Source organism: Helicoverpa zea, chromosome 1 (genome assembly GCF_022581195.2).
Source record: "Helicoverpa zea isolate HzStark_Cry1AcR chromosome 1, ilHelZeax1.1, whole genome shotgun sequence".
In the NCBI taxonomy this organism is placed as follows: domain Eukaryota; kingdom Metazoa; phylum Arthropoda; class Insecta; order Lepidoptera; family Noctuidae; genus Helicoverpa; species Helicoverpa zea.
Genome location: NC_061452.1, coordinates 6980262 through 7005112, shown reverse-complemented (window position 1 = coordinate 7005112; position 24851 = coordinate 6980262). Strand labels below are relative to the sequence as shown.

General features: G+C 35.6%; 1 protein-coding gene across 2 annotated transcripts in view; it reads right to left on the bottom strand.

Annotated features, from left to right (window-relative positions):
* Positions 1-23397, bottom strand: part of LOC124645668 (myosin-IIIb-like) — a 34800-nt gene extending 11403 nt beyond the window's left edge. For both annotated transcript variants that reach the window (XM_047185521.1, XM_047185528.1), the window contains exons 1-5: positions 23073-23397; positions 2433-2624; positions 1054-1209; positions 690-971; positions 195-497 (exon numbers count right to left, since the gene is read on the bottom strand). In XM_047185521.1, coding sequence (XP_047041477.1) covers positions 195-497; positions 690-971; positions 1054-1209; positions 2433-2597 — 906 coding nt within the window. In that variant the 5' untranslated portion in view covers positions 2598-2624; positions 23073-23397. The remainder of the gene's footprint in view (positions 1-194; positions 498-689; positions 972-1053; positions 1210-2432; positions 2625-23072) is intronic.
* Positions 23398-24851: the final 1454 nt, after the last annotated feature.

Genomic DNA, 24851 nt, shown 5'->3' with positions numbered 1-24851 from the left:
TATCTGCATTACTAGTATCATGGATAAGTAACAGTCACAAATCAATTACTCATGTTATCTAGAGCTCATTGATTTAATTCCTATCGAAGATAGCGCTGATAGCAAAGGATCTGACAACTTTGTGAATATAAATACAAATTATGTTACATGATACAGAAATAAGTGTTATTTTTTATAAAAATATACAAAATTACCTTATCCTCAAAGCTACTGACTGCGAGTAGTAGAGGATGTTCCAAAAGTTCTCTCGCAAATGGTCTTTGATTCATGTCTTTAATTAAACAGTCCGCAATAAAGTCCACTAATTGCGGTGAAAACATTTCAGGGTGTGACAAAGATGGCGGTGGGTTCCGAGGTATTTGAAATAGTGCCCTCATAGGGTGTAGCCCTGACAGTGGAGGTTCACCTTCAGCCAATTCTATGGCCGTTATGCCTACTGACCACACATCGCAGCGGCAGTCGTAAGATTCGTCCAGTTGTTGTTCACACGCTATGACCTGCAACCGAAAACAATTCACGTGTGACCTTAAACAGTCATTATAACACGAGATCATTACAACTACTTTCAAAACGTCACAAGTATTGTATTCGGGGCCACGAATATTGTTCGCATTATGTGGAACAGCTAGATAATAGCAAGTAGGTACTTATGCAATTGTTCATATTTAAAAAAGTCGTTGACATTTTACCTCTGGCGCCATCCAGTAGGGCGTGCCGACTGATGTATTTCTTCTAGCGGCTGTTGCAGCCAGGTGTGACGATACTCCGAAATCTACCAGTTTGACTTCAGCATCTTCGGTGAGGAGAATGTTATGCCCTTTGACGTCACGGTGCATACATCGGTGTGCGTGGAGATGTGTCAAGGCCCGGACGGTTCCCCGCAACACGTACGCGAGTTGTGGTTCGGTGAGATTGCTCCCGCGAGCCCGCATTCCCGCGCATAAATCAGTCACCGAACCACCAGTACAGAGCTGCAAATATAAAGGTCACATTGATTTATGCCTCTCGCATAAACCGCAGAATATGCAGCCTATAAATAAATTGTATACCGACCTCCATGACGAACCATATTTGGTCGTCATCCGAACACGCGCCGCGTTTTAAGAACAGACCGAAAAATTCAGGGATGTTGCGATGTCCGGACAAGTCACGAAACACGAGGAATTCTTCTTCTATTTCTTCAATGTTTTCTGTGATATTTTCTAATATCTGTAAATGTAAAACGCATAGGTATAGATAGATGTAGATTACAAAATCTGATTTAATGAAAGGGACTTCATTTATGTAAACAAATCTAAAAGTAGATAAAGCCGGTTGATGTATGTATATTGTACACATTTGGTATCCATTTAAGTTATTGTGTTCCAAAAGAGAGGCTGCCAAGCCATGCCGTGGCATGTATTGTTAAGCGGCCTTGACATCAATACTACATTTGAGATAACATCTATGCAATCAATTATATGCGTATGCTAACAATACCTCCATAAAAATTCAGCGACCTATTCTGTATACACAGTATTCTCATACACATAGTACTTAGTTGTAATCGCACGTTTATACAAATATGTACCTACGTTTAAATTGTAATCTTCCCAGAAGCGCATAATTGCACTAATTACGTGCTTAATTTAATGAGACGCAGTTTGGGCAGTAATTTGTCAGTAAATAACCGTAATCTGTATTCAAATTAAACTATTCAAGAACTACGCCTTAACAGGGAACCCATTACTTTGAATAGTTAATAAAGTTAAAGTTGTAGGACTAGTGTGACTGAGGCAGTTTCTCTCGGATTTCACCCGTTCAGTTTACGAGTGCATGCCCTATAAATGTTGTTGACCTTACTCGTGCTCATACTAAAATAACATGTGGAAGTAATCGTAGGCACTTCGGCATTCTCGAACGATGGCTTTTAAGTGACGTCACCTCATGTGTTAACCTAAGATAAGGTTAACCAGTTTTATTGTGACTAATGCTGATAGCCGTCTAGGTTTAAATAAAAAACTAATTTACTGCCGGCAGTTCTGCAGTAAAACTGGCTAGAGATTACGTGTTCAGCCTGTTGATATTAACAACATTGATGCTATAATTTAGATATTAAAATGACCTACACCAAGGTTTTCGGTAAAATCATGACAAATGATAAAATTACACCTACTTGATTATTCCAACATTTTATTTGCTGTTATTCTATTCGTTCTACCGGAGGTTTAGCGGTCTTTTTGACCTTCGCAATAAGTGCCTAAAACTTGATTTGACGTTGTCAATCCTGTCTTTCTCTCCTTTGTCACGCCTTCCAATCGAAATGTTTCTTTGTGAATGTAAGATACATACCTTTTGAACTGTGGGCATTTGCACGGTTATTATTTTAAAACTGTTTCTGTTCAAAATTCCCATGCTCAATCTCAACATACAACAGTCTAAACAGAACGTACCTTAACGGCGACGCGTCTGCCTGACTTCTTATCTCTGGCGCAGTAGACCTCTCCATACGTGCCCTCTCCGATGAGCTCCTGCAGAGTGAACCGGTCGCGAGGGTCGGCGGCCCGGTCCAACTCCACGTGCTGCGAGAGCCCGCGGTAAGCCACGTCGCTGCGCATGGCTCAGCAATCTCATTGAGACACCATCTGCAACAACATATTTGACAATTAAAAGCTAAATCGTTTGAAGTGATACAATGCAGACTTTACCGAGGTTTCATTGTGACGATCATTCTTATTATAATTATCATTGCAATACACTATGTACAAATTTTCAAATAATCTGAACAATGGCCAATTATTACACACACCTAACGGCTCGAAATTCGGATAAATTAATCAACATCCTGGCTATGAAGAAACATTAGAAATATCTGCATTTTTACACGCTACAGTAAAGTTTCTTAAGAGATCCAAACGATAACACCTAACTACCTAATGTACGATAATGTCGACATCGACACCACTTTGTTTTAGTATACTGCTTGGTTATGCATGAGTGCATTATGTCGAGTTTATCAATTATAACAAGGCAAAATTTTAAAATTAAAAGCGCGAGAAGATGTCGATATTCTCATAGTAATTTTATTTGAAAGATTGATTATCTATCACGTAAGTAATCAAAATACAAATAATCTTGTACTTCCTGTCACTGAATTACTGAAAAGCTTAAGTTTGATAAAGATAAAGACATTATTGGACACAGATATCATTGGACGTAACACGATAGACTGACAAATTGCTAATGTAATAGGTAAGCGTGTTAAAAGAACGATACACATTTGAGATTCACTTCTATGAGACTCATTCCTAAATTAGGTATGAAATGGGGTCAACATTGCATTTGACAGTCATTATGATCACATTGAAGGCTTAAAAATGCAATGTTATGAATTTATGATACAAAGTCCAGTAATTAGCACGTGAAACAGTTGAAACATCCGGCAAGAAATAACTGTACCGCAGCAGAATCGAACACATCCGCAGAACTATATTGATTTCTAATAAATATTATTAGCAACTCTTTTAATAACTTGTGTTTTATAACAACGTCTTTTATTAAACAGGCTTTCTATGGAAACGATAACCATATAGCTGCATGCATATTATGTCTGTCCCAATATTTAAAAGATTCTATATTCACATTCACGTTAATTCTACGAGTTGCTACGGCTGTCATTGAACATCCTTGGCAGTCGTTACGGGTAGTCAGAAGCCAGTAAGTCTGACACCAGTCTAACCAAGGGGTATCGGGTTGCCCGGGAAACTGGGTTGAGGAGGTCAGATAGGCAGTCGCTTCTTGTAAAGCACTGGTACTCAGCTGAATCCGGTTAGACTGGAAGCCGACCCCAACATGATTGGGAAAAGGCTCGGAGGAGGAGGTTAATTCTACGAGTTGTCACATTCCACGGACCGATTAACGGAATAAATATTTAATATCAAAATCTCCTTAATTTCTAAGCCAAGAATCTATTAATGTTTACGACAATTTGTTGTTCGGTTAGTAATACTGAGGTGATTTCTGAAAAAGGAAAGAAACGGAATTAATAAATTGGATGTACCGTTGCATGCGCCATCGCGTGGCGACTTCATGCGTGCTTGGACATAGGATGAAGTACCTACTGTGTGTTGTCAATAAACTTGCTCAACAATAATGTGACAAGATACCTTGGAGATACTATTTAATTTTTATTACACGTCCAAAACAACTTCCTTATGATTAAAACCGTACGAGGACAAACAATGAAATGTAAAGAACGATGATACAAAGTAAGAAAACCTATAATTCTTTAGGTTTTCCTTGTAATTATAAATGAATGGATGTACTTACTATGAATTACACAATTGATTACAGTAATCGTTAATCGTAAATAAAAGACACCAAGAAACAACATCGATTTCCGCAAAAGGTTGGATAAGTGCAATCTCTCGTTAACTTTCAAATATAGTTTTAATGCATTTGAGGAACTCTGTCACATAATGTTGCCATATTCGTAACACAAATTACGATGGTGTAACTAAGACGTACATATCTACTACTTGTGTGGTGTCAAATTGGTGCCAACCTTGGATTGCCGTATGTTGCAATTACCCAACTGAGAAATGAGTCGACAATATTTGAATAGAGGACAAACAAACATTCACGATTGAGGTAATTTGTACAGAATAGTGACTTAGCTGTATGTTAGACGTAACCAAGGCATTTGTATTCTTATTATGACATGAAATTTATAATGAATTGATACGTAATGTACAACAATTTTATATGTAATAGTAATTTGATTATTGTGTTAATGATAATAGAAGTGGACTTATAATATCAGGTAAAGAACCTAAACTATTTATAAAATATGTAAGTACCTATAGACGTTAACTAAATGAACGCTTGTTTGCTTTGTAGGCCGTGGTATGACATTATGACATCATGCACTGCACATAACATTGTATTGCTAATAACAAGTGGACAACTGGCGATTATGAGATATTTAGAGCTTAGGTAAAATCAGGTTATACATTTATACAGTTATCTATACATTTAAAAAATATGTGGGGACAGAATACAATTTGTATCTAATTCTTCACTACGTAAATAACAACACACTTGCGTATTGCATATTATTCCCAGAATTACATGTTTTACATTTTATGAAACCTATGCAAACTAAGCAGGTAACTTGTGGTAATTCTTTTAAACCTGAAGATTAACTGTTGACGTACATGTTTTCCGCGAAAATGAGTAATATTAATCATGTTTTAGTACCTATGATAAACAAAGTCAATTAGAGCTTCATTAAAACAAAATGATTCGGATGTAAACATAAATGACCGTGTTTTTCCTGAGAACAAATTATGGAAGCCAAATGTGATAATGATGTAAAACAAAAACTACTTTAGTAAGTACCCAGTTTTTTTTGCATGTTTGCGATTGTATCGAGCGTTGATCCTAATCCGGCGCTAAATGCGCACGTCTGCAATTAGTCAACACAACACATCATAAATGGACATTAGAATGTTTTCATGTAAAAAGAGGTCTCGCTCAGTGTGACTGACGGCCGCGACTGAAGCTACACTTTCACTGATTGTTTTTGTCACGAAGACGTTGCGACGGCCTGCCGAGCTCATTTTGATAATTATAAGGTTTAACACCGTTGTCATGTTAATAGCCACTTTTTAGTGACAGACTACTGGTAATCAACATGCAAGATGCTCAGGGCGATCATTGTTATTCATACCTTAAAGTAGCTGGATATTTACGAGTCAATTTGCTATCGCTTATCAAGAAATATTGATGGCTAGTATAAAAAAAATGTAACAAGGTTATGCTTGTTCTTCAAACTGACAAGCAAAAAGGTTTCTTAGAATTTCTTCAGTTGGTAAGTTTCCGTGTATATTATGTTCAGTCACACTCGAGTAGTTACATATGTGAATATGTGAAATGTGATTCAATAAATAGGAAATTAGCAGCATTACATTGCTTTCCGAGTTTCTTATTACGTTGTCGAAGGGGTCCGCGTGTTTCAACTCATTGTTTTGTTTCGTTCCTGCATGTGAACAATAACATTATTACCAATCTTTTCTTAATCTAGTCCGTTTTTAATTGCGACTTATACAAGCCTTAATTAATAAGAAGGTATTTCAGTACGTGCTGAACGATCGCGAGTCATGAGAGGGCAATGTGTTTCACATGACCATTTTAGATACAGCGTTCTCAGGTTCAATAGCGGGTATTGTATTTTAATAATAGCATTAGCCATTTCCTGTTGTTTACCACTTTCTATTTTGATAGCTTAGCTGTTTGATAATATAAACAAATAAACTTAGTACTTATTCATTTTTAATATTTCGTGGCTCCTTGTCTGGCAACCTCGTGTGTTCTATTTAGTATTAAATAGGTTTCGAACGGTTACTGACGGCTGGTCAATAACGGTACAAGTTCCGATATAGTGGGAGGCAAACCACGGAATGCATAAGAAGGGAACGTTTCGTCATTAGTGAGAATAGTCTATGATATAGTGAATATAGGTTTTATGGAAAAGACAAACAATATTTCAGGCATTTGAAAAAACTCGATACCAATAAGTACATGTATCCAATATAGGATACCTAATAGGGCTTTCAATACCGGTATTACGGGATCCCGTAATACCGTGATCACGGATATATTTTGGTCTTTTTTCAATACCGGTATTGACGAGCCAATACCGTGATTACGGTATTACAATCTTTTTATAATTATTGTGGTTTGTTGTAATAAGTAGCAGGAAGTTGTATTAAATAAGATAAATAACTACGTATTCGTAAGATGTATGTACTGGTAATATTATTCTCACACTTTACACTTGTGTGTTAAGCGCCAACTTTTATCTCCAGCATACCTCAACCTTTCTTAAACAACTGATTCCTTAATCGGTCGAGCGAGCCAAACGATGTTATTGTATTGTTAGTCAGTAGTAAAGAGACATCTCATCACTAGGATGTATCGCCAATCTACTTGGCAACGCTGCAGGGACTCCAGAACAGACCAGATTTCAACCGAGTCAAAGGCCTTCTCATAGTCCACAAATGCTAGACACAGTTGAAGTTGAAGAACAGGACGACAACAGTCCTACCTACTCCACGTCTCTGGAGTTCTTCCTTCAAACAGGACATCGTTAAAAGCTTCTGGAGCTCCCCCAGTACAGGCTTACCTCCTGCTTTTAATAGCTCTGTTGTAATGCCATCCTCGCCAGGGGCTTTTACATTTTTGAGCTGTCTCAGAGCGATCTCGATTTCGCCACTGCTGACTTCTGGCAGGTCTTCGGTGAAATGGCGTGTTAATGTGGCTCTAGAATCCTCATTTCCGGGATCAGGTCGAGATGCATGCGATGCGTATAGCTGGCCATAGAAATTTTCCACTTCCGGACCTTCTTCAAGGACTGCCGGCACCGAAGAAATGACTTCTCCACTTGTTGTGGTCAGCTTCGTCAAGTGGCTTCTTCCAAGAGATTGTACGAACACCTTTGACCCCCGATTCAGCTCAATTGCTCTTTCAATGTCAAGATTATTGGAGCACCGGAGGTCGCGTCGTACGCGCTTGTTGATCTCTTGGTTTAGAGCCCGCTTAGCTGACGAAGTGACAGGCGGGTTTTCACGTCGTTTCTTCATAAACTCTAATGTCTCTTCCGAAAGCTTTGATTTCTTGCCCTTACGCTGCCTGTTACAGAATCTCGAACCTTCCTCCCTGAGGATCCGAACCACATATTCGTGGTTCTGGTTAACGTCTGTTGTGGTTTCCACGGCGGCAAATCGGTTCTCCAAATTTGACTGGAACGTTTCAGATCCTGAAATGGTTTGGAGCAGTGTTGGTCGGAGCTTGGCCTTCATCAGACGGAAACGTTCGGCCTTGAAGTTGATATTCAGAGAGCCTCAGACAAGTCGGTAATCGCTACCGGTATTAAACCCATTGATCACGGAGACGTTTCTACATATGTGCTTCTTGTTCATCATGATGAAGTCAATCTCATTTTTAGTCATAGTGTCGGGGCTATGATTGGATGCTTTTTTGAAACTAAAGGATTGTGTTTTAAAAGTTTTAATCGATCTAAAATCAAACTCCGATTTCGAATTAGACGAATTCGATTTGACAGTATTAAAAAATATTTACAACAGCCTTTCTGTAGTCATGTAGTCAAAGTAACGGTATTCGAAATTTGTAAACGGGATGCCAATTTACTAAAAGTGGATATTGTGCTAAAATGTATGTTGACGAAGTTAGATGGTCAAGCTAATGACGTAAGCCAAAAAAAACAAAAAGAAAGTCTCGCAAAAGCACTTCGAAGACGCATAAAGGAGCGACGACTTTTAATATCTAGAGTATTGCAATATTTGCATGGCCGACAATACCGTGATCACGTGATCACGGTATTGAAATTTTTATAATAATACCGGTATTGATACCGGTATTGAAAAAATCCGGTATTTGAAAGCCCTAATACCTAATAAGATAAATGTGTAAAAACAGGCATGATGACGTAAAAAACATGAATTACAAATAACGAAAATGTTTCCTACAAATGGAACTACATAACGCTTACATTGGATAGAAGTCATTTACTAAGCTTCGACTATAAAACAAATAATTTTCTATGGTCGAACATGTGAAAGAGTTGTTCAAAATAATGACGTGCCAAGCCAATAATGACCGCCATTCGGCTGCGGGAATAAGAGCATTAAGTATTGGTCCAATGGCCGATGTAAGCCGATAGTCAATTTGAAATATTACTTCCAATAAGCGAGATAGTAGTGAAGTCCATTGCCGTGAACCGACATTTCTTTTGTAGTGCAAGGTAATCAATTTTATACTGGTAATTGTAGCGAAAGCGTTCAAGAAAATTTGTTAACATTTCGTCTTGAGCGTATTGTATTGCGTCGGTAGTTGCGTTTCGCAGTACTGAGAGTAAATAGGTAGATACTTAGGTTTACGAAATAGGCCCAGGCACATTTGAACTTCATACAAATTCAAAAGTTAACACCACTAGTAATAAAACAATTTAATTAAAGTACAGTATTGATAAGAAATCTAAAGAACAACATATTTCCATTTCCCAGCATTAGGTAGAAAGCTAATGAAATTATCAAATGACCTGCGATCTGACCTTTGGCCGATGCTAACAAAATGTAAGACAATGGATTTAGCTTTGTTGATTCAATATTGTAGTACAACGAAGCCATAGTAATGCATAATGCAATCCTTTCATGGCATTATAGTGAACCTCATAATGCTCGGCCACGGTCGTCGGACGAACTGTCTGGGGGATGGCACTACGCACACACGGACGAATCAAGCCTGTAAAGTGCTGACACGTGCAAAATAGCTGACCATGTACATGCTCACGCATTTATACGTGTGCGAAGTTTTATCACTCGTGACGAGCCAGAAATTGCACAGTGGTATCAAAACCACAATAAGCTTGCTTAATCATCGCCTATCTATTGCAGTGATTGTAGATAATCATTAAAACAACCTAATTAATTAGATTACAATCAGACTCAGATAGTATCTAAATCGAAAATGTTTGGTTAGTGATTAAAATGCAGATACCCACAGTTATTCAATTGACGTAAGTCAGCACATGTTACATTACCGAGAAGAAGAAAAAACATAATGCAAGTGTTAAAACAACAAAACTTACATTGCATATTGATACTACCTTAATATTGCTTAATTGGAGTATTTCCACAACACTACAATATCGTGTTTACGACAGTTCACACGTTAAATAAAATTGAGATCATTGGTACTTATGTTACGTGTAATATAGACACAGCGAGTTACCAAACTTCCTTGTTTGACAGTCGTGCTGGTAATATGATGCATGGAGTTCAGATATCAGAATACTTGCAATTTACTGTATGTATCAGTTACTTAACAAGTAGGAAATGGTATACAAATATACTTGTAGGTTTTATGCGTATGAAGGGGTTCTGCAGAAACAATAATGGATTTTAAAAAGTTGGTAGTTTTTATTTCGTGGACGTACGTACATGAAATATCTAAAAATAACTATTTCTTTTACAACTTAAACTCAATGAACCATGGTTTTATCGACTACAGTTATCAAGTGTACGTGCAATATTATTGATTCGTTCAGTTGTATTATAAGCTTAACATTGTCATTGTCTCGTAAGCAGCGGGAGAAAGATAAAATTCAATAACAATAGGTCACAAAAAGTAACCAGATCTCACCGAGAATTCAATATCTAGACCGATAAATAACAACGCAATCAATAGCCCGAGACAATACCGCAAATAAAGCACAGATCATAAGTAAAATTGATGGAACTTTGAACAATCAACGAGTAGGGTATTCATTTTTTTTGAGATTGTGTGCAAGAAATTATGTACAGTCATCATTTTGCCAGTTTATGACCCCATTTAGAGTAAGCCTCAATAGATACAATTTGACACGTTGCGCTTTTACAAGTGTGTTTGCACATGCGAGACTTACCGCAAACATTTTCCTACATAGAAACATGAAATCAAAAGTGTTGCATTTCAAGCAATGAAAATTTTGAAAAATGTGGAATAAGTGAAAAATATTTCCACTTCTTAGAGAAATTTTACTTACAAAAGATCTTGCGGCCGTGACTCTCGGTGTGAAAGACTTTGATAAACGTGATACTAAAATTATTTTTGTAGCCATGACGAGAAAGTAACACTTTCAACAATAATCAACATCGACTATACTTTTTACGAAATTCATCGAAAACAAAATAATAGCTGACACCTAAATAGTAACACGTTTTCAATGTCAACATTCGCGCCATTTTGCGGATAAACAAGTTGTTTTTTTTTTTACGGGCAACGAGAACTTTATATTCAGCCATTGATATACAAGCTGTTGATTTGCATCCGTGCCATAGTCAAGGACGTAATTATGCTAATGATTCTCGACCCAAATCAACAAAAAAATCGGTACGTAATTTTTAATTTTTAGTTTTTTTTCGGAATTCCGTCAATGTCATCTAGCCATATTTAAACTTGGCGCGTGTGTTACTGGCCTTAAAACCGTGCTGCGCCCTCACACAAACGCAAACACAAAGCATACGCAACGATTATTCATAAATTTCATTCATAAAATTGGGTTACTTCTGAAATACTACGACATAACAATGACAAAAAAAGCAGTGCATATTAGCTATTTCCCGTCTTCTGTAATTCCAATCGATTATTTACGTATTTTATGTCCTCCTCCTGAAGTATGGCACAAATGCAAATCAACACCTTGTATAGGTATTCAGCCTATAAATCAGAGATCTTAAACCTAATTATAATTACATTTCCCGTGTCACGATAAGTATCCGCTACTATTTTTATTTCTTGTGCAATTCAGATTATAGCAGCATAGCAGATTATAATTATTTTGTTGCTCATTGGGCGTCATTAATAAGTGTTTGAATTATTTTCTAAACGTCGAATAATTTCCGCGCTGTAGCTGTACTTTTTAGCGCCAAAGGGATTTAGTTCAAAGAGTATAGTGTATTTCAAGTAATTTTTAAGTTACCATAAAAAAAAACAGAGTTTCACAAATTATTGCTCATTACGCAGCAACTGCGTAACTATTTTTATGTACACGATTATTTCCGAATGTTATGGTCGATTTGTAATGGACCCTTCACTAGCTTTTGATGAGCTATAAAAGGCAAAAGCGTGAGCAATGGCGGACTGTTTTATAATGCGAGAGACTTTTTATTGTTTTTCTTTTTACTTGATGGATATTATATTTTGTGATAAATGTGGTATTTTAATTTACTCGATTTATCTTATCGTGTGGATAGAATCGCGTAGTAATGCTTATTAATATTAAAGCGTGGCGGTTGTGCATCGATCATTAGTAACGGTGCGCGGTGTCACGGACTGGCCGATACCGTGCCATTAACATGCGATATAACTACGATATTTATTAAATTCACCATTTTGTTAACGTGACTCAAGAGGGCTTCGTTTCACTGAATTATATAACCGTTATTGATACGTTACTTGTAGTAAATTGCAGGAGTTTCTCCATGGGTAATAAAGTACAAGTTTCTTTATGATTTGTTTCTTTTTTGTTTTTAGTCGACATTTCTTATTGTTGCGTAGGTATGCGTTGGTTCTTATTTGCGCATCAGTACGAAAGTACATACCTACATTTATTATTTTCTCTTCTGAGGAATATAAATATTCTTGGATGCAGTGTAGGACCTATAAATATCTCAATTTAGGATTTAGTATACTAAAATGTAATGTTCGTCAATTGAATTAATAGATATATTTAAAACATATTGATGGAATGAGGAAGTATGAAACTGCATTACATAGGCTGAATGACACTGACCTTGTTATTTGTGAATTATTAATTAAATAAACTTGTTTTTTCGCTATCCATTTATGTAATGATGTCATGTTGACCTCAAGAATGTTCGCAAAGCGTATTTGTAATATGTGTTATAAATAAATACAAATTAAAATGCATTTTCCCAATTAAATGAATTGCTTATTATTATTAAATGAATTGCTTATTAAATGAATTGTTGCAGCAAACTCAAAATGTAAGAATGAGTTATATTTCCTTCTTCTGTTGTAAAATAACAATAAAATGAAATTAAACAACGTGATATATTGATATGATCCGCTGAACACGCAAAAACTTGCGTTTACTTTGATTCATGATCAATTTGCAATTAACTTTTGCAGTGTGTATAGTTATTGAAAGCCGTCGGTTATTATCAACGATATTTATTTGTTGTTTTAAGCATTAGAAAATACCTATTTGGGGAAATTATATTTTTATAACTATTTTATGTTTTCCTGTGTCATAACTTTACCTACCTCCCTCCATCAACATATTTCAGCAGAAAGGAAATAGATTGTGATATTTCATGATTGCTTTCTAAAGTTCTTTTATAGACAACGATCATCTGTTTTTATCATATCTATTTAAATGTTTTCAAATTAATGATAAATGACACAAGTACAAAATTCTTTTCTTATAAAGAACGGCTATTGCGTTTTTGATCCATGCATTCATTAACGCAATCAGCTAATTGAACTGTTACAAAGATGAATGGGGACTTTTATTACTAGGTATATGATAAAACAGTTGGTGCAATACTCTTTGTTATATTTTATCAATCATCTCCGTCTGTCGTAATTCATATCGTACGTATAGATTTATATCAGATGACTATTACCTAAAGATATGGAAAAATGGAAATGGTTTCACTACTTGAGGAATACATCAAACTGAACACTAAAATTGCCTATGTTTGTGACAGTGGTTGAACATTTGAACCGTGTGATTAGCCATTTAAAAGCATTTGGTGAACAATAATGATCATTGGGCCGCACTTCCTGTGCGCCTTACTCTTCTAATTGAACACTATCTGTAGTAATGGAGCGTGCGTTCTGTGGTCCTGCTAGTGACCAGATAATATTTTATGAACTCGCGTAAAATTTTGTCATTCGTTATTTTTTTTTTATAGTTATGGTCACAAGATCTTCAGGAGAGACCAATGTATTAAAACATAAAGTTACGAAACGAGAAAGTTTGAAAATCTATATTGGACAACAAACCTTATGGTTTTGTTTCGAATTTCTCTTGTCCTCTCAAGAGCGCCTACTGCCTACGTCATTAAACCTTCTACAGGAAAAAGAAAATGCGGCCTCTTAGCCACATACGTCGGCGTGTAAAATAAAAATAAACAACTCGGCAAAAATCTAGAACGCTCGCCGTCTCCACAAAAAGCGTAAAAGCAGAATTTACGTCCCTTTGTATGTTGAACCATATCTAATTTGACGACACTGAATAATTTAACGATTTCTATTTCTGCAACAACCTTAAAAGGGGGATCAAATGTCATGGATTTCTAAGTTACAGTAGCTTTCGAAATAAATTGTGACCCTAATGCCATTTTAATATGGTTTTGGTAGAATGTACACGATGTTAGTTGAGAGCTAACCACCTGTCACGAATTGCGCCGATGGCTGCGTCTATTACCTAAAAAATGTCTGCACAAGGCCAGAAAATGATCTTGGTATTTAGAATTATTGTAAACAAATATTCAAGTTGTATCTTTATCAAATGAATTATGGATATGAAAAGATATCTACTCTTACTGTATGTACAACAAGGGATAAGAAGAGAGAGTCTAAAGACCTACTTATAGTATATTTTGATATTGTATAGTTTGCGAATAAAAACAATGAGGCTAACTTCAGCTTTGAAGAAAATCGAGGTGGCCTTAATACGATGCTCTAATCACAGAAAGCCAAAGCGACGAAATTACTATGATTAGACTTCGACTGAAATTTAAAGAACCGATAAGGTTTCCTAATTAAGAGTTACATTGATCGTCACGTGACGTGAAGGTTCGCAATGTCACGAGCAAGGCTAATCCGCCACCGTCACCTTGAACGCGAACACGTGGAAACCATAACAATAAGTAGGGATCTATCATTTATTGGGGTGAAGCTCGCATTCGTAGGGATGAATTGATATTAGGGTTTCTAATTCAATTTCCGCAAACATTGATGGGCAAGGATTATGGAAAACTAAGACTTAGGTACGTTGAGCAGGAGTATATAACGTGGCAGATACTTACTAGGTACTATCCAGAAACAGTATGGACAGTACGTTTAGTAAGTTCGTCAAAAATAAATGATACAAAATTGAGAAAATTATGAAGTTTTTAGAGCTTAAAAATTTGTTATTATAATACTTTATTTTATAATTGCATTAAAGAACCACATAAATACACGCAAGAGAATAATATTGTGCACAATAAAAATAAAGTATTATAATTAAGCATCAGGCTACCTGACCGGTTTGTGAACCAGTTTTGTGTCTTGTTGTCTTTCACTTTAGGAAGTGATTTTCGAGTTTTTGAATTTCAATAAATATGATTGATAAAATTGAGGCTCTACTTCTTAATCCATCTATGTCAAGTTTCGTAAGTAAAGCTATGATAAATAGCATACCTGTCTATTTTGCAGTTAAATAATGCATCTGTCTGCATATTACGTCTATGGTCATTATAACACGAACATCCTATAATGCATTAGTTATTAAACATCGGAAACAGTAATGTTTACGTTTAAATTCGTATTTGACCTGGTATTTCAGAATCGAAGAGAATTCCGTTTTGTGTATGACAAAAATTAATAATCATATATTCAATACTTAACTATGCAACACGAATATGTCGTTATTGAGATCAATATTTCAATGCCATAATGTTTTAGAATAGGTGTGAAATAGTTGTAGTTTTTACTATTTAAAAATTACAAAACTATGACACTTGACGTTTAGAATTTTGACATGGTTAATTTTAATTCATTATATTATTTTCTTCCAGCAAAAAGTTATAGTAAATAGATATAAGCTAACTTATTGCTTTATTTCTAAACTGATTCAAATCGATTATTTGTACCTAAAGAATTAAATCTTCATAGAAGGATGGTTGCATAGTAGGTTTTGTCGGTATTTTTCCAAAAGCTTTCTCTAAATTCGAAAAAGCCTGTAAATTATCACAAAGAGTTAACATACGACATGCTTAAATAAATAAATGCAAGAATAAATTAATTTGCATAATTGCGTCTTCGTGAATACATAAAACTGTTAATCTGCTTCTATCAGAACAGTTATCACACATAAGTAAATAAATGTTTATTTTTATTAACTCCCTCATTAATTAGTAGTAGCTATAACTGTAAGCGAAAGTTTCAGATCTCAACAAAACATTTATTCATGCCTCATTCCTAATATATGTTTACCTAACAAGCTTGACCAAATACGAAAAGTTACTTCCTTATCAGAATAGAAATGATCTCAAAGAAAATTATAGGCTTTTGGCGAACCATAATGTTTGTTATACTTAGATACTTAATTGAGTTTATATTCCTTTCAAATAAAATGGCGAGAAACGTGACTGCCATGCAAGTATTTCATGATTTTCTCTTCATCCATTTATGGCGTAAGCGGTCGTATAAATATGAAAATATTATTTCTGTTTTATTTTCACAAACGTAAAAATAACATGATGTCTCATCACGGTTTTGTCTGTCATATGATTAAAATAGTCTGTGGTTAGAATATATCAATTACCCACAAAATGAATCTATTGTAGGACCTAATTTCGGAAAAAGGTCAAACTTTAAGAGTGCCAAGGATTTTAAAATATTGATTTCGAGTCAAAAGTTCGATGAGTATGGTACAACCAGGTGGTCGAATATAATTGTTAAATGAGATTAAATTTAGCACACCTGCAATGACTTAGCAGCCTATTACACCCACAACTACGTAAAGCTGTAATAAATGTAAGTAGGTGAGAATAAAGCAAGTTTTTGTCAGTCTACTTCTTATTATAAAAACTCGTGAGAGCAATGCATTCTAGATCTTAGTTGCATACAACCAAGGTTGCGCAATACGTAGGCGATGTTTAGAGTACATGCTTACTGTCAATATCGATACTTGCGGAAAACAATTTTTTCTTAATTTTAAAATTAGTTTTTCGACTGAGGAAAATGTGATCAGCTATTATGATATTCCTTGAAAAAAAAAATATAGCAGTCGGTACTTTGCATTTGTGTTCGTCTAAGTTTTACATTAATCATATGTATTTGTAATCTCTTACAGATCAGATAGTTGAACAACACCTGATGTTTGATTTGCTAATGAGAATGCAGTTAGGTCGTTCAACCTCTTTTATTTGCAAGCAGGAAATGTTAAGGAATAATTTGAATATAATATTAGTGGTAAATATATGCGCATATTTGTAGCAGACAAGTTATTCCTTCAGTGTTGGTTAGCGCTAGACAAAGACAAGCCCCACTCGCCGGGTGTGTAGTCTGTACCACGCTTTGCCTCAATGACAATTCCCAACGCTCGATTGTTGTCTCGTTATTGTTCTGTGTCCAAAGTATTCAGTGCATGTACACCACTCAACCATGCTGCAGGTGTGTAAATTGCTATAACTGAATCTACACTAGTGAGAATTTAACGAAGCGCACTCATTTTTATAATGGAAGCGTCTTCAACTTTGGAAGCAGTTTTTTCGGCTCTTAACAATTTGTTGAAGTCCAAATGAATTTAAATTATGGATCATTGAATTATTCAATAGGTCAACATATAACATATAAATCAATGAATTATGACATAAGATTAGTGGTTTGCAGTGATTAATGAATTAATGACACAGCTGAAAAAAATTGTATCCATACTGTAATAGTAAGTTTAGAAAGGAAATCTATTGAAAATTAGCTAGATACATACAATTTCCTCATAGATTACGCGAGTGCTTGATGATTACTCGAGTGCTAATAGTGCGGTTCTCTGATTATATGCAGATGTGTAATTTAGAACTTAATAGATCTAGAAACCTCATTTCCAACGTGGAAATGTGAAAATTGCAAACATTTAGTTTAATAGCGCCTGCATCATCATTTCCCTGCCCATATTCCAGTGACCACTGGCCATTACATACGTCAGTATTATTTATATCCATTTACCAACGAATCATGTTGTCCCGTTACATGATCATAAATTGAAAATTAAATGTTCCATTTAAACACTGATTGAATTCACTTTTACGAGCAGGTATACTACATAGGCAAGTGAAAAGAAACTTAAAAAAATATTTATGTCGCCAGCAGAGAGCGTTTTAGTTAATAATGCACCTTGCAGTAATTTCATTATTGCATTGTTCAAACTAATTATATAACTATAATAATATAAGTAACTTCACGCGTTACAAACACAGGTATTTGGTACATTACCTGAGAACTTTAGTGCAATCATACTTCGCAATTTTCTTAATAGGAAGTTTGTTCGCAATGGTCAAAAAGCGATATACATCAAAAGGCTTCCGTCAGTATGGATTGGGTTTAGAGAAAACTGATTTAAATAAGAAAATACCTATTTCAATAGGCAGCTGCCATTGTAAGATCAAAAAAGTGATTTATTTGTCCGATAGTTGCATATTAAAGCCAGTTGATTGTGTAACAGTCGATATTATCTTGTTAATCACAATAGAATTTAATCTGAATCTACACAAAACAGCCCGAAAGAATGGGTCTTTTGAGTCCATAAAGCGCTGCTTGTTAGTAACGACGACATTAGCGTATAGGTAGGCGAGGTAGGCCCGTTTATACCAACTATTCATATGTCTGAAGTTTACTAAATCATTATGTACTAAATGAGCCTTTTGTCCTGAACCAGACCCAGTATAAGATTATTGGTGAAAGAAAAAGTCAGGAAAGTTTTAGATTTGAAGCAGGATTAAGACAAATTAAGATTAGAACATCTAATTGTGCAATAGGTCTCGTGACAAATTAAGATTAGAACATCTAATTGTGAGCTTTGCTGTTCAGCTGTACTTTATCAGATAGTGAATCAACCATTATTGATAACTTCCATAAATCTATCGCGGTGATTCACTGGTCAACATTTAACCGTTTATTGGTCCATATCATCCACAGTCAATATCAATTGACCGACAATGTTATTTTCAATTGCTTTTAATTCCCCTCGCGATTCTTTAGAACTAAATGCTCTTTATGAGACTTGCTGTATTTTGCAATTGGCTACCCATATCGTGTGAATGCCGAGGCAGGCACAATATTATGACCTCGATAAACACGAATAAGTTTCTGAAGTGTTATAATTAATAGTTCATATTACTTTACGGATAGCTGTCAAAGAAATGAAAGATAGATAACAAAATTGAAATGGCTTTTTGCAATATCAGTCAAAGATTTTCAATCAAAGATGCAGTTAGAAAATCTTTTGTAAAAACATTAAATCCATATTCATCATATTCGTTCTCATTTTATTACTCGTTCATTAAAGAGATTCAATTGAAAAAAACAGTAGCTAACTTATCTTATAACATAACTGTTAACTGACAAGTAGGTACATTGAAAGCATGTATAGGGAGAAAGCCAGCATAATCAATAATACTTTGAATTAGTCACATATGAAACTGTTTTTTGGCCGTTATTGAAGCCAAAGTGTACAGTGTTGTAAGGTAAAAATAGGTTGGTATTGAATGTGAAGTCAAATTTTAAAGACTTGAAAACCAACCTAACTGTTTCGTTTAGTTAAATATCTTTTTGTTTGCTCGTGTTTAGGTTAAGTCTAGATTTTGAAACACTGTGATACATAATTAATTAAGAACCGATATAGAATAGCTTCTAGCATTTACTTTCAATTTTCTAAGTGCAGGAGAGCTTTAAAAGCGTTTCCATGTTTTGCAAAAAAGCCTTGCACATTAAACTATAGCAAGCATTTATATCTTGATATCACGGAAAGTTTGTAAATTTAGGCCTAAATAATAACGGTGCAACATAGGTTTCGACATTGAACGAATTGAACTGTTGCTTTAATCTATCGAGACGCAGTGAAATCTGTCGAGAACCGGGTCGATATCATGCAATTGTAAGCGCATCACTCCGTCCGGTCTGATTGACAACCGGCGTGACGTATCGGTAGCGTCACACTTTCCGACCGCGACCAATACTCGAATTAATAACTTGACTGTACCGAGCGAAATATGAAACAAATTGAAATGTTTCCCATTGAGTGCGAACACGAGTGAGCGTCGGCTGATGTCGCCATTCCACAATTAGATCCGGAAGAATCTCACCTGCGTTTTAACCACGAGCCGTCACTAATGCTCGCCGCTGCGATTGTTCAACAAATTGACAAAAAATCTGTTTAAATAAAAGCTTTTCTCCGCTAAATAACAAAACTGTACCTAACTGCTTAGGAACCACTTTTGGATGTGCCATCAGGAGACGGCATTCAAATCAAAACCGGATTCAAAAGTAAGCAAATAAGCTTCTAACATGGTTCTTGCTTGCGATTCGTAAGTAGCTTAATTTGACAATAAATACTACCACATCGCGGACAAATGAAATGCTCTCGTTGCGTTTCCGGCACAAATGCACCAGTTGATCGAACAATACCGTGGTAGTTTTATATGAAATCATGCGAAAACGGCACAATGATTTATTATACAAAACACTCCCACGTATGGTAACGCGCGGGACGTAAAAAGTGGGATGAGCATTCAATTGTATCGGTTTGTTCGAGTTTACTGATCTCCTGAACGCGATGTACGGAGAAACATCTAGAGAATGCCAGGGTTGTCTTGTAACGAGATATTGCAGAACTTTATTTGAAATCTACCGAAATGATGTAACTCATCTTTGGCAACTTGCTCCGTAATCTTCTGAAGAATGATTAAAGGCAAAGTAATCAATAGAGAGTTTCAAAATCGACAACTTTTATGGTATAATTTTCATACCATACTTGTAAATTCGAACACTTTAATAGGAATTCGATTTCATGATGTTTCCATAACAAGATTAGGATTGAAGTGATGATGCAAATAAATTGTGAGAATGTTGATCGGCAACCCTGCGGCTGCCACACTTCAATGCGGTTCTTATAACGGCAATTATTTGTTTACGCAACTCATACGTGCTAACGTCGAAGAGCTTGTAAATTATACTTATCTCTTATTTATTACTAAAGTCAAGGTCGTACTTAGTGTCGTGAACATTGTTAAGCAAATAGTATTCAATTGCCATTTAGAAACTATTGTGATTCATTGAAATGTACTTTCTCACCTCGGCTATGCCAATTGCATACTGCAGAGACGTGTGTACAATCAACAAGAAAATTGGTACTTACGTACTTTTATAGTTTTCATTTTTCATTATAACTGTATGTAACAACTTATACGTAACTTTTTTAATGATTGCAATATTTTATGTGTTGTTTTATGAAACGAAATTAATTCCTCTTGTCAATGTTAACTTCTCACTATGCCTTATCATAAAAGTAAAGGCAACAACACACGAACCAATGACTTCAGTTTCCTCTTTCCTCTCGATATTGATGTTAATTGGAATGTAGCAGGAAGAACAATGTGAGGTGCAGTTAAAATAATTGACTAAACGATCACAGACATCAAGGAAGTGCTAAAGTGTTATTGCAAAAGTTATTTTTAATTTTATTAGTTGTAAGTTTACTGCGATGGTTGTATTTTGTTTGTTATTGCTAAAAATAAGACCGCTAGTTCAGGCAATATATGAATAAAACATTCCATTAATTAATTTCAGTGAGCAGCCTTATTAAAAAAGTAAAAGGTAAAAGTTCAAAAATGTACGAATAATTTAATATTAATTAGTAACATGAAACCCAAAAATCAATTCTGCCTTTCCATTTAGGATTTTTAGCATTTTAAGAGACTATAATTGATGATTTTAGCACCCTATTAGCAACAATTTGTAGATAAATGGTCTATTATCTATGTAAAAGACCTAAACGGAAATCGTTATCTAATGTTTATTTATTTACATTTAAACATTTTGTAATAGTATAATTAAGCTTTAGTTAATGCTAATTATGAGGTAAGTAACATGAAACTCCTTTCAACGCCAATGATTACAGCATTAGTAGGGCTTTTGCATTAGACTGTCTGATATATTCTTATCATGTGCAGGAGGCTGTAGGACAAAGGCATTAAGCGTAGGTGCACACTAGTAACTGCAGAACAAGTTTCAAGCCTAGTGTCAAGAGTTTTCCTTTGAGGACGCTCTGACAAAACAAAAATATGTAAATTACAACAAAATTGTGTAAATTACAGCCTACCCCGATTGCGCAATGATCACCATGGACTGTCGAATCTGAGGTCCCGGGTTCGATTCCCGGTAAGGTCAGTTGCGAGACGAGCATGCTTGTTGGTTGTCGTCTGGGTGTTTCAATTTGTAAGGTGTTCCGATATACAGCTATCATAATAACGGCTAAATTGATGGAGTTAAGTTACCACTGACTACTTACCTCATCTACCGAGCCTTTTCCCAAATATGGAGTCGTCTAAACGGATGCAGCTGAGTACCAGTGTTATGCAAGGAGCGACTGCCTATCTGACCTCCTCAACTCAGTTACCCGGGCAGCTCAATACCCTTTGGTAAGACTGGTGGTCAGAGTTACTGGCTTTTGACTACCCGCGACGACTGCCAAGGATGTTCAACGACGGCCGGGATACAGTTTAATGTTCCGAAACACATGCAGTCATTGGTTTCCAAGATATACTTAGAAAGTACCTACATACAAACTTTGAAAAATTGCATATGTAGGACCTACTTGACTGACCTGGAATTGAACCCACAACACTCATACACCACGACTATATATCGTCACTAACATTTACCTTTGTTTATGAAAGCCTACAAATTTTTTTCTTAGTCCAAACATGGAACGAACTTGACAGCATGCATACAGCCTGTAATCGCGCATACGATGACTGGTGACTAGGCCACCGAGGTGAACTGTTTCACAATGTTCAGAGTTTAATTCCCGGTTACGGTAACAGTGCGAAGTTTAGGCTGTCCTTATGAGACCGCATAATCAATCAAACCTTCGGTTAAAACGTGCAGTGTAGGTATAGAGGTGATAAGAAATTCATTCGATGACACATCAGAACGAAATAATGAGACCATTTTGCAGCATACAATACAAACATCTTCAAGTTAAAAGTAAGGTTCTTAAAACAAGATTTATTAATCTAACTTTGATTAAGTATGCCTTATCAAGTTAAATACTTGCTAAGTATTTTGTAAATATAATACTTGTTTACCATAAAATTTACAAACATGCATCTATATAGTATCATATAAAATCTAACACGTTTTGCGCATTTTATTGTGCCGTTAAAATAATAAATTAATATTTAATGAAAATTGATAAACCATCTGTTATTTTCTATTAATATTGAAAATAAATTGTTTTGCATTAAAAATAACTATCTGAATGAATATTTTAATAGAAATAGTTTTATATGCAGTTTATCACACAGAATACCGTATCATACCCATACTCAAAAATTTCATATAAAAATATCATTAAAGTCGTTCAATTTCTTAAAAGTGAAAACTTATTAGGAATATTAAAAATGATAGAATAACAAATTTAATTGCCTATAAAAATATATTTTAACAAATACATGTTTTGAAATTGTGAAATGATACTTATTCTATTTACATCCAATCAATCATTTTGCACTTACCCGCTAAATACAAAATAGCAGCAGCAACTGCGTCCGTATCCTTGTAAGGTCTATCAATGGTCCATATAAAGGTATCGATAGCACATTCACTTTCGGAATTACTTATAACTTTATTGTTCGAAGTATTAAGTTGCCGGCATTTTCACGCGAGAGAAACGCACAGCGGGCGCGCGGCTCCGCGGTTAGACACATGTGAAATCAGCTGTGGCTTGGTCGCGGGTAACGGAACGCCCCCCACCGCCCCGGCTGCCGCATGCCGCAGATAAGCACCAGATAAGATTATCGCATGTTTATTTACGGATGAACTTAGGTACTGGCCGAAATTGCACTTGCGTGAGTACGTCTGACGCCGGTCGCCGAAAATCCGTTCTGATAGCCAGTTTAGTCATACCCTTATCAGTTCCGATAAATACAGTAAGAATTTCGTGTTAAGTGCGTGATTGCGTTACGGAATGAATAACGCTTATGTTGATGTAGTAAAAGATTTATTCGTATCTCAATCATTTGTTTCTCACATTTATGAATGCAGGGAAGCTATGCAGCATGAAGAATCGTCTGCCATAATACATAATTACTATCTACCACTAATTATTGCTGTTGTAAGACCACTGTGAAAGCCTAAGCCTGTGGAAGCCTAGAGTTTCTTAACACTTATTGTCACGAACTTTCCCTGCATCAATTGTACACTGTCTACTTAAAGCCATAAATAATTTATATTCCTAGTTCTATTTGTAACTCATAATATCTAAATACATATATTTATATAATCAAATGCAATACAATGACTGCAATTAAGAATGAATAGAGATTACACAGTTGCTTTATGTATTAGGAAACATTATTTCATTACATGTAGGTAGTGACTCGTTATGTCTATCAATTTCCCAAAGCTAAAATGTTAGTATTACAAATAGGAGTTGAGACCCGGATAATTCAGATAGAAGGCGTTTATATTATGCACTACATAAGACTGCCAGTTCTTTACAGATTCCTTTACCCGGTTTTAAAAATATATTTTTTTAAACAAGGAAAATTCGCTTTAAGCAAACGCTCTTACCTGACATTTTATTCTCAACAGGTATTTTGTACTTTCTCTAGAAAGGCCGCAAGGATTTAAATATACTCATTCAAACACAGAAAACATTTTAATTCCAATGTTTGCACACTGGTGCGAAAACCAGTCGAGGTATATTAACGCCGCAACATGCAGAAAGCACACTCGAGGTGTCCCGCAAGGTTTCACTTTAGGCCCATAGACCCTAAGGGGGCTTATTCAAATGACAGCAACTTGGGCTTCATTGCGTCTGCATTTAATGTCCTTTCACAAAAGTCATAGAGAATCGTTGGCCTTATTTATTGTAAATGTTGTGAGATAAAATTAGCATTTTAGAAAATCAGACATATTTGCTTGTTATTACTACGTAGACTTATTGCTCTTAAGGACTGTAAATGCAAGGTCATTTACGCCATGTAGGTACATTTTAATAATTTTACACTGTACCTATACTGTGGGAATCTCTTCACATTTACGCACAAACAATGTAACTAGCTGATAGGTCTATGCAAAATAACCTGAGAACTTTCCAAATGAATCCGCTCCAGTGCCACTCACCACGCTATTGTCAAGTACGACTGGCCCTCATCATTCCAATTAGTTGTTACAAATCGATTCACTGTTCGATTAAATAATAGTCGATTGTTAACTCGATCAGCGCTAGGCGAATTGTCTGAACGGTGTGATTCAGGTTTATGTTCACCATTAGAGCGTTTTGTTACGAA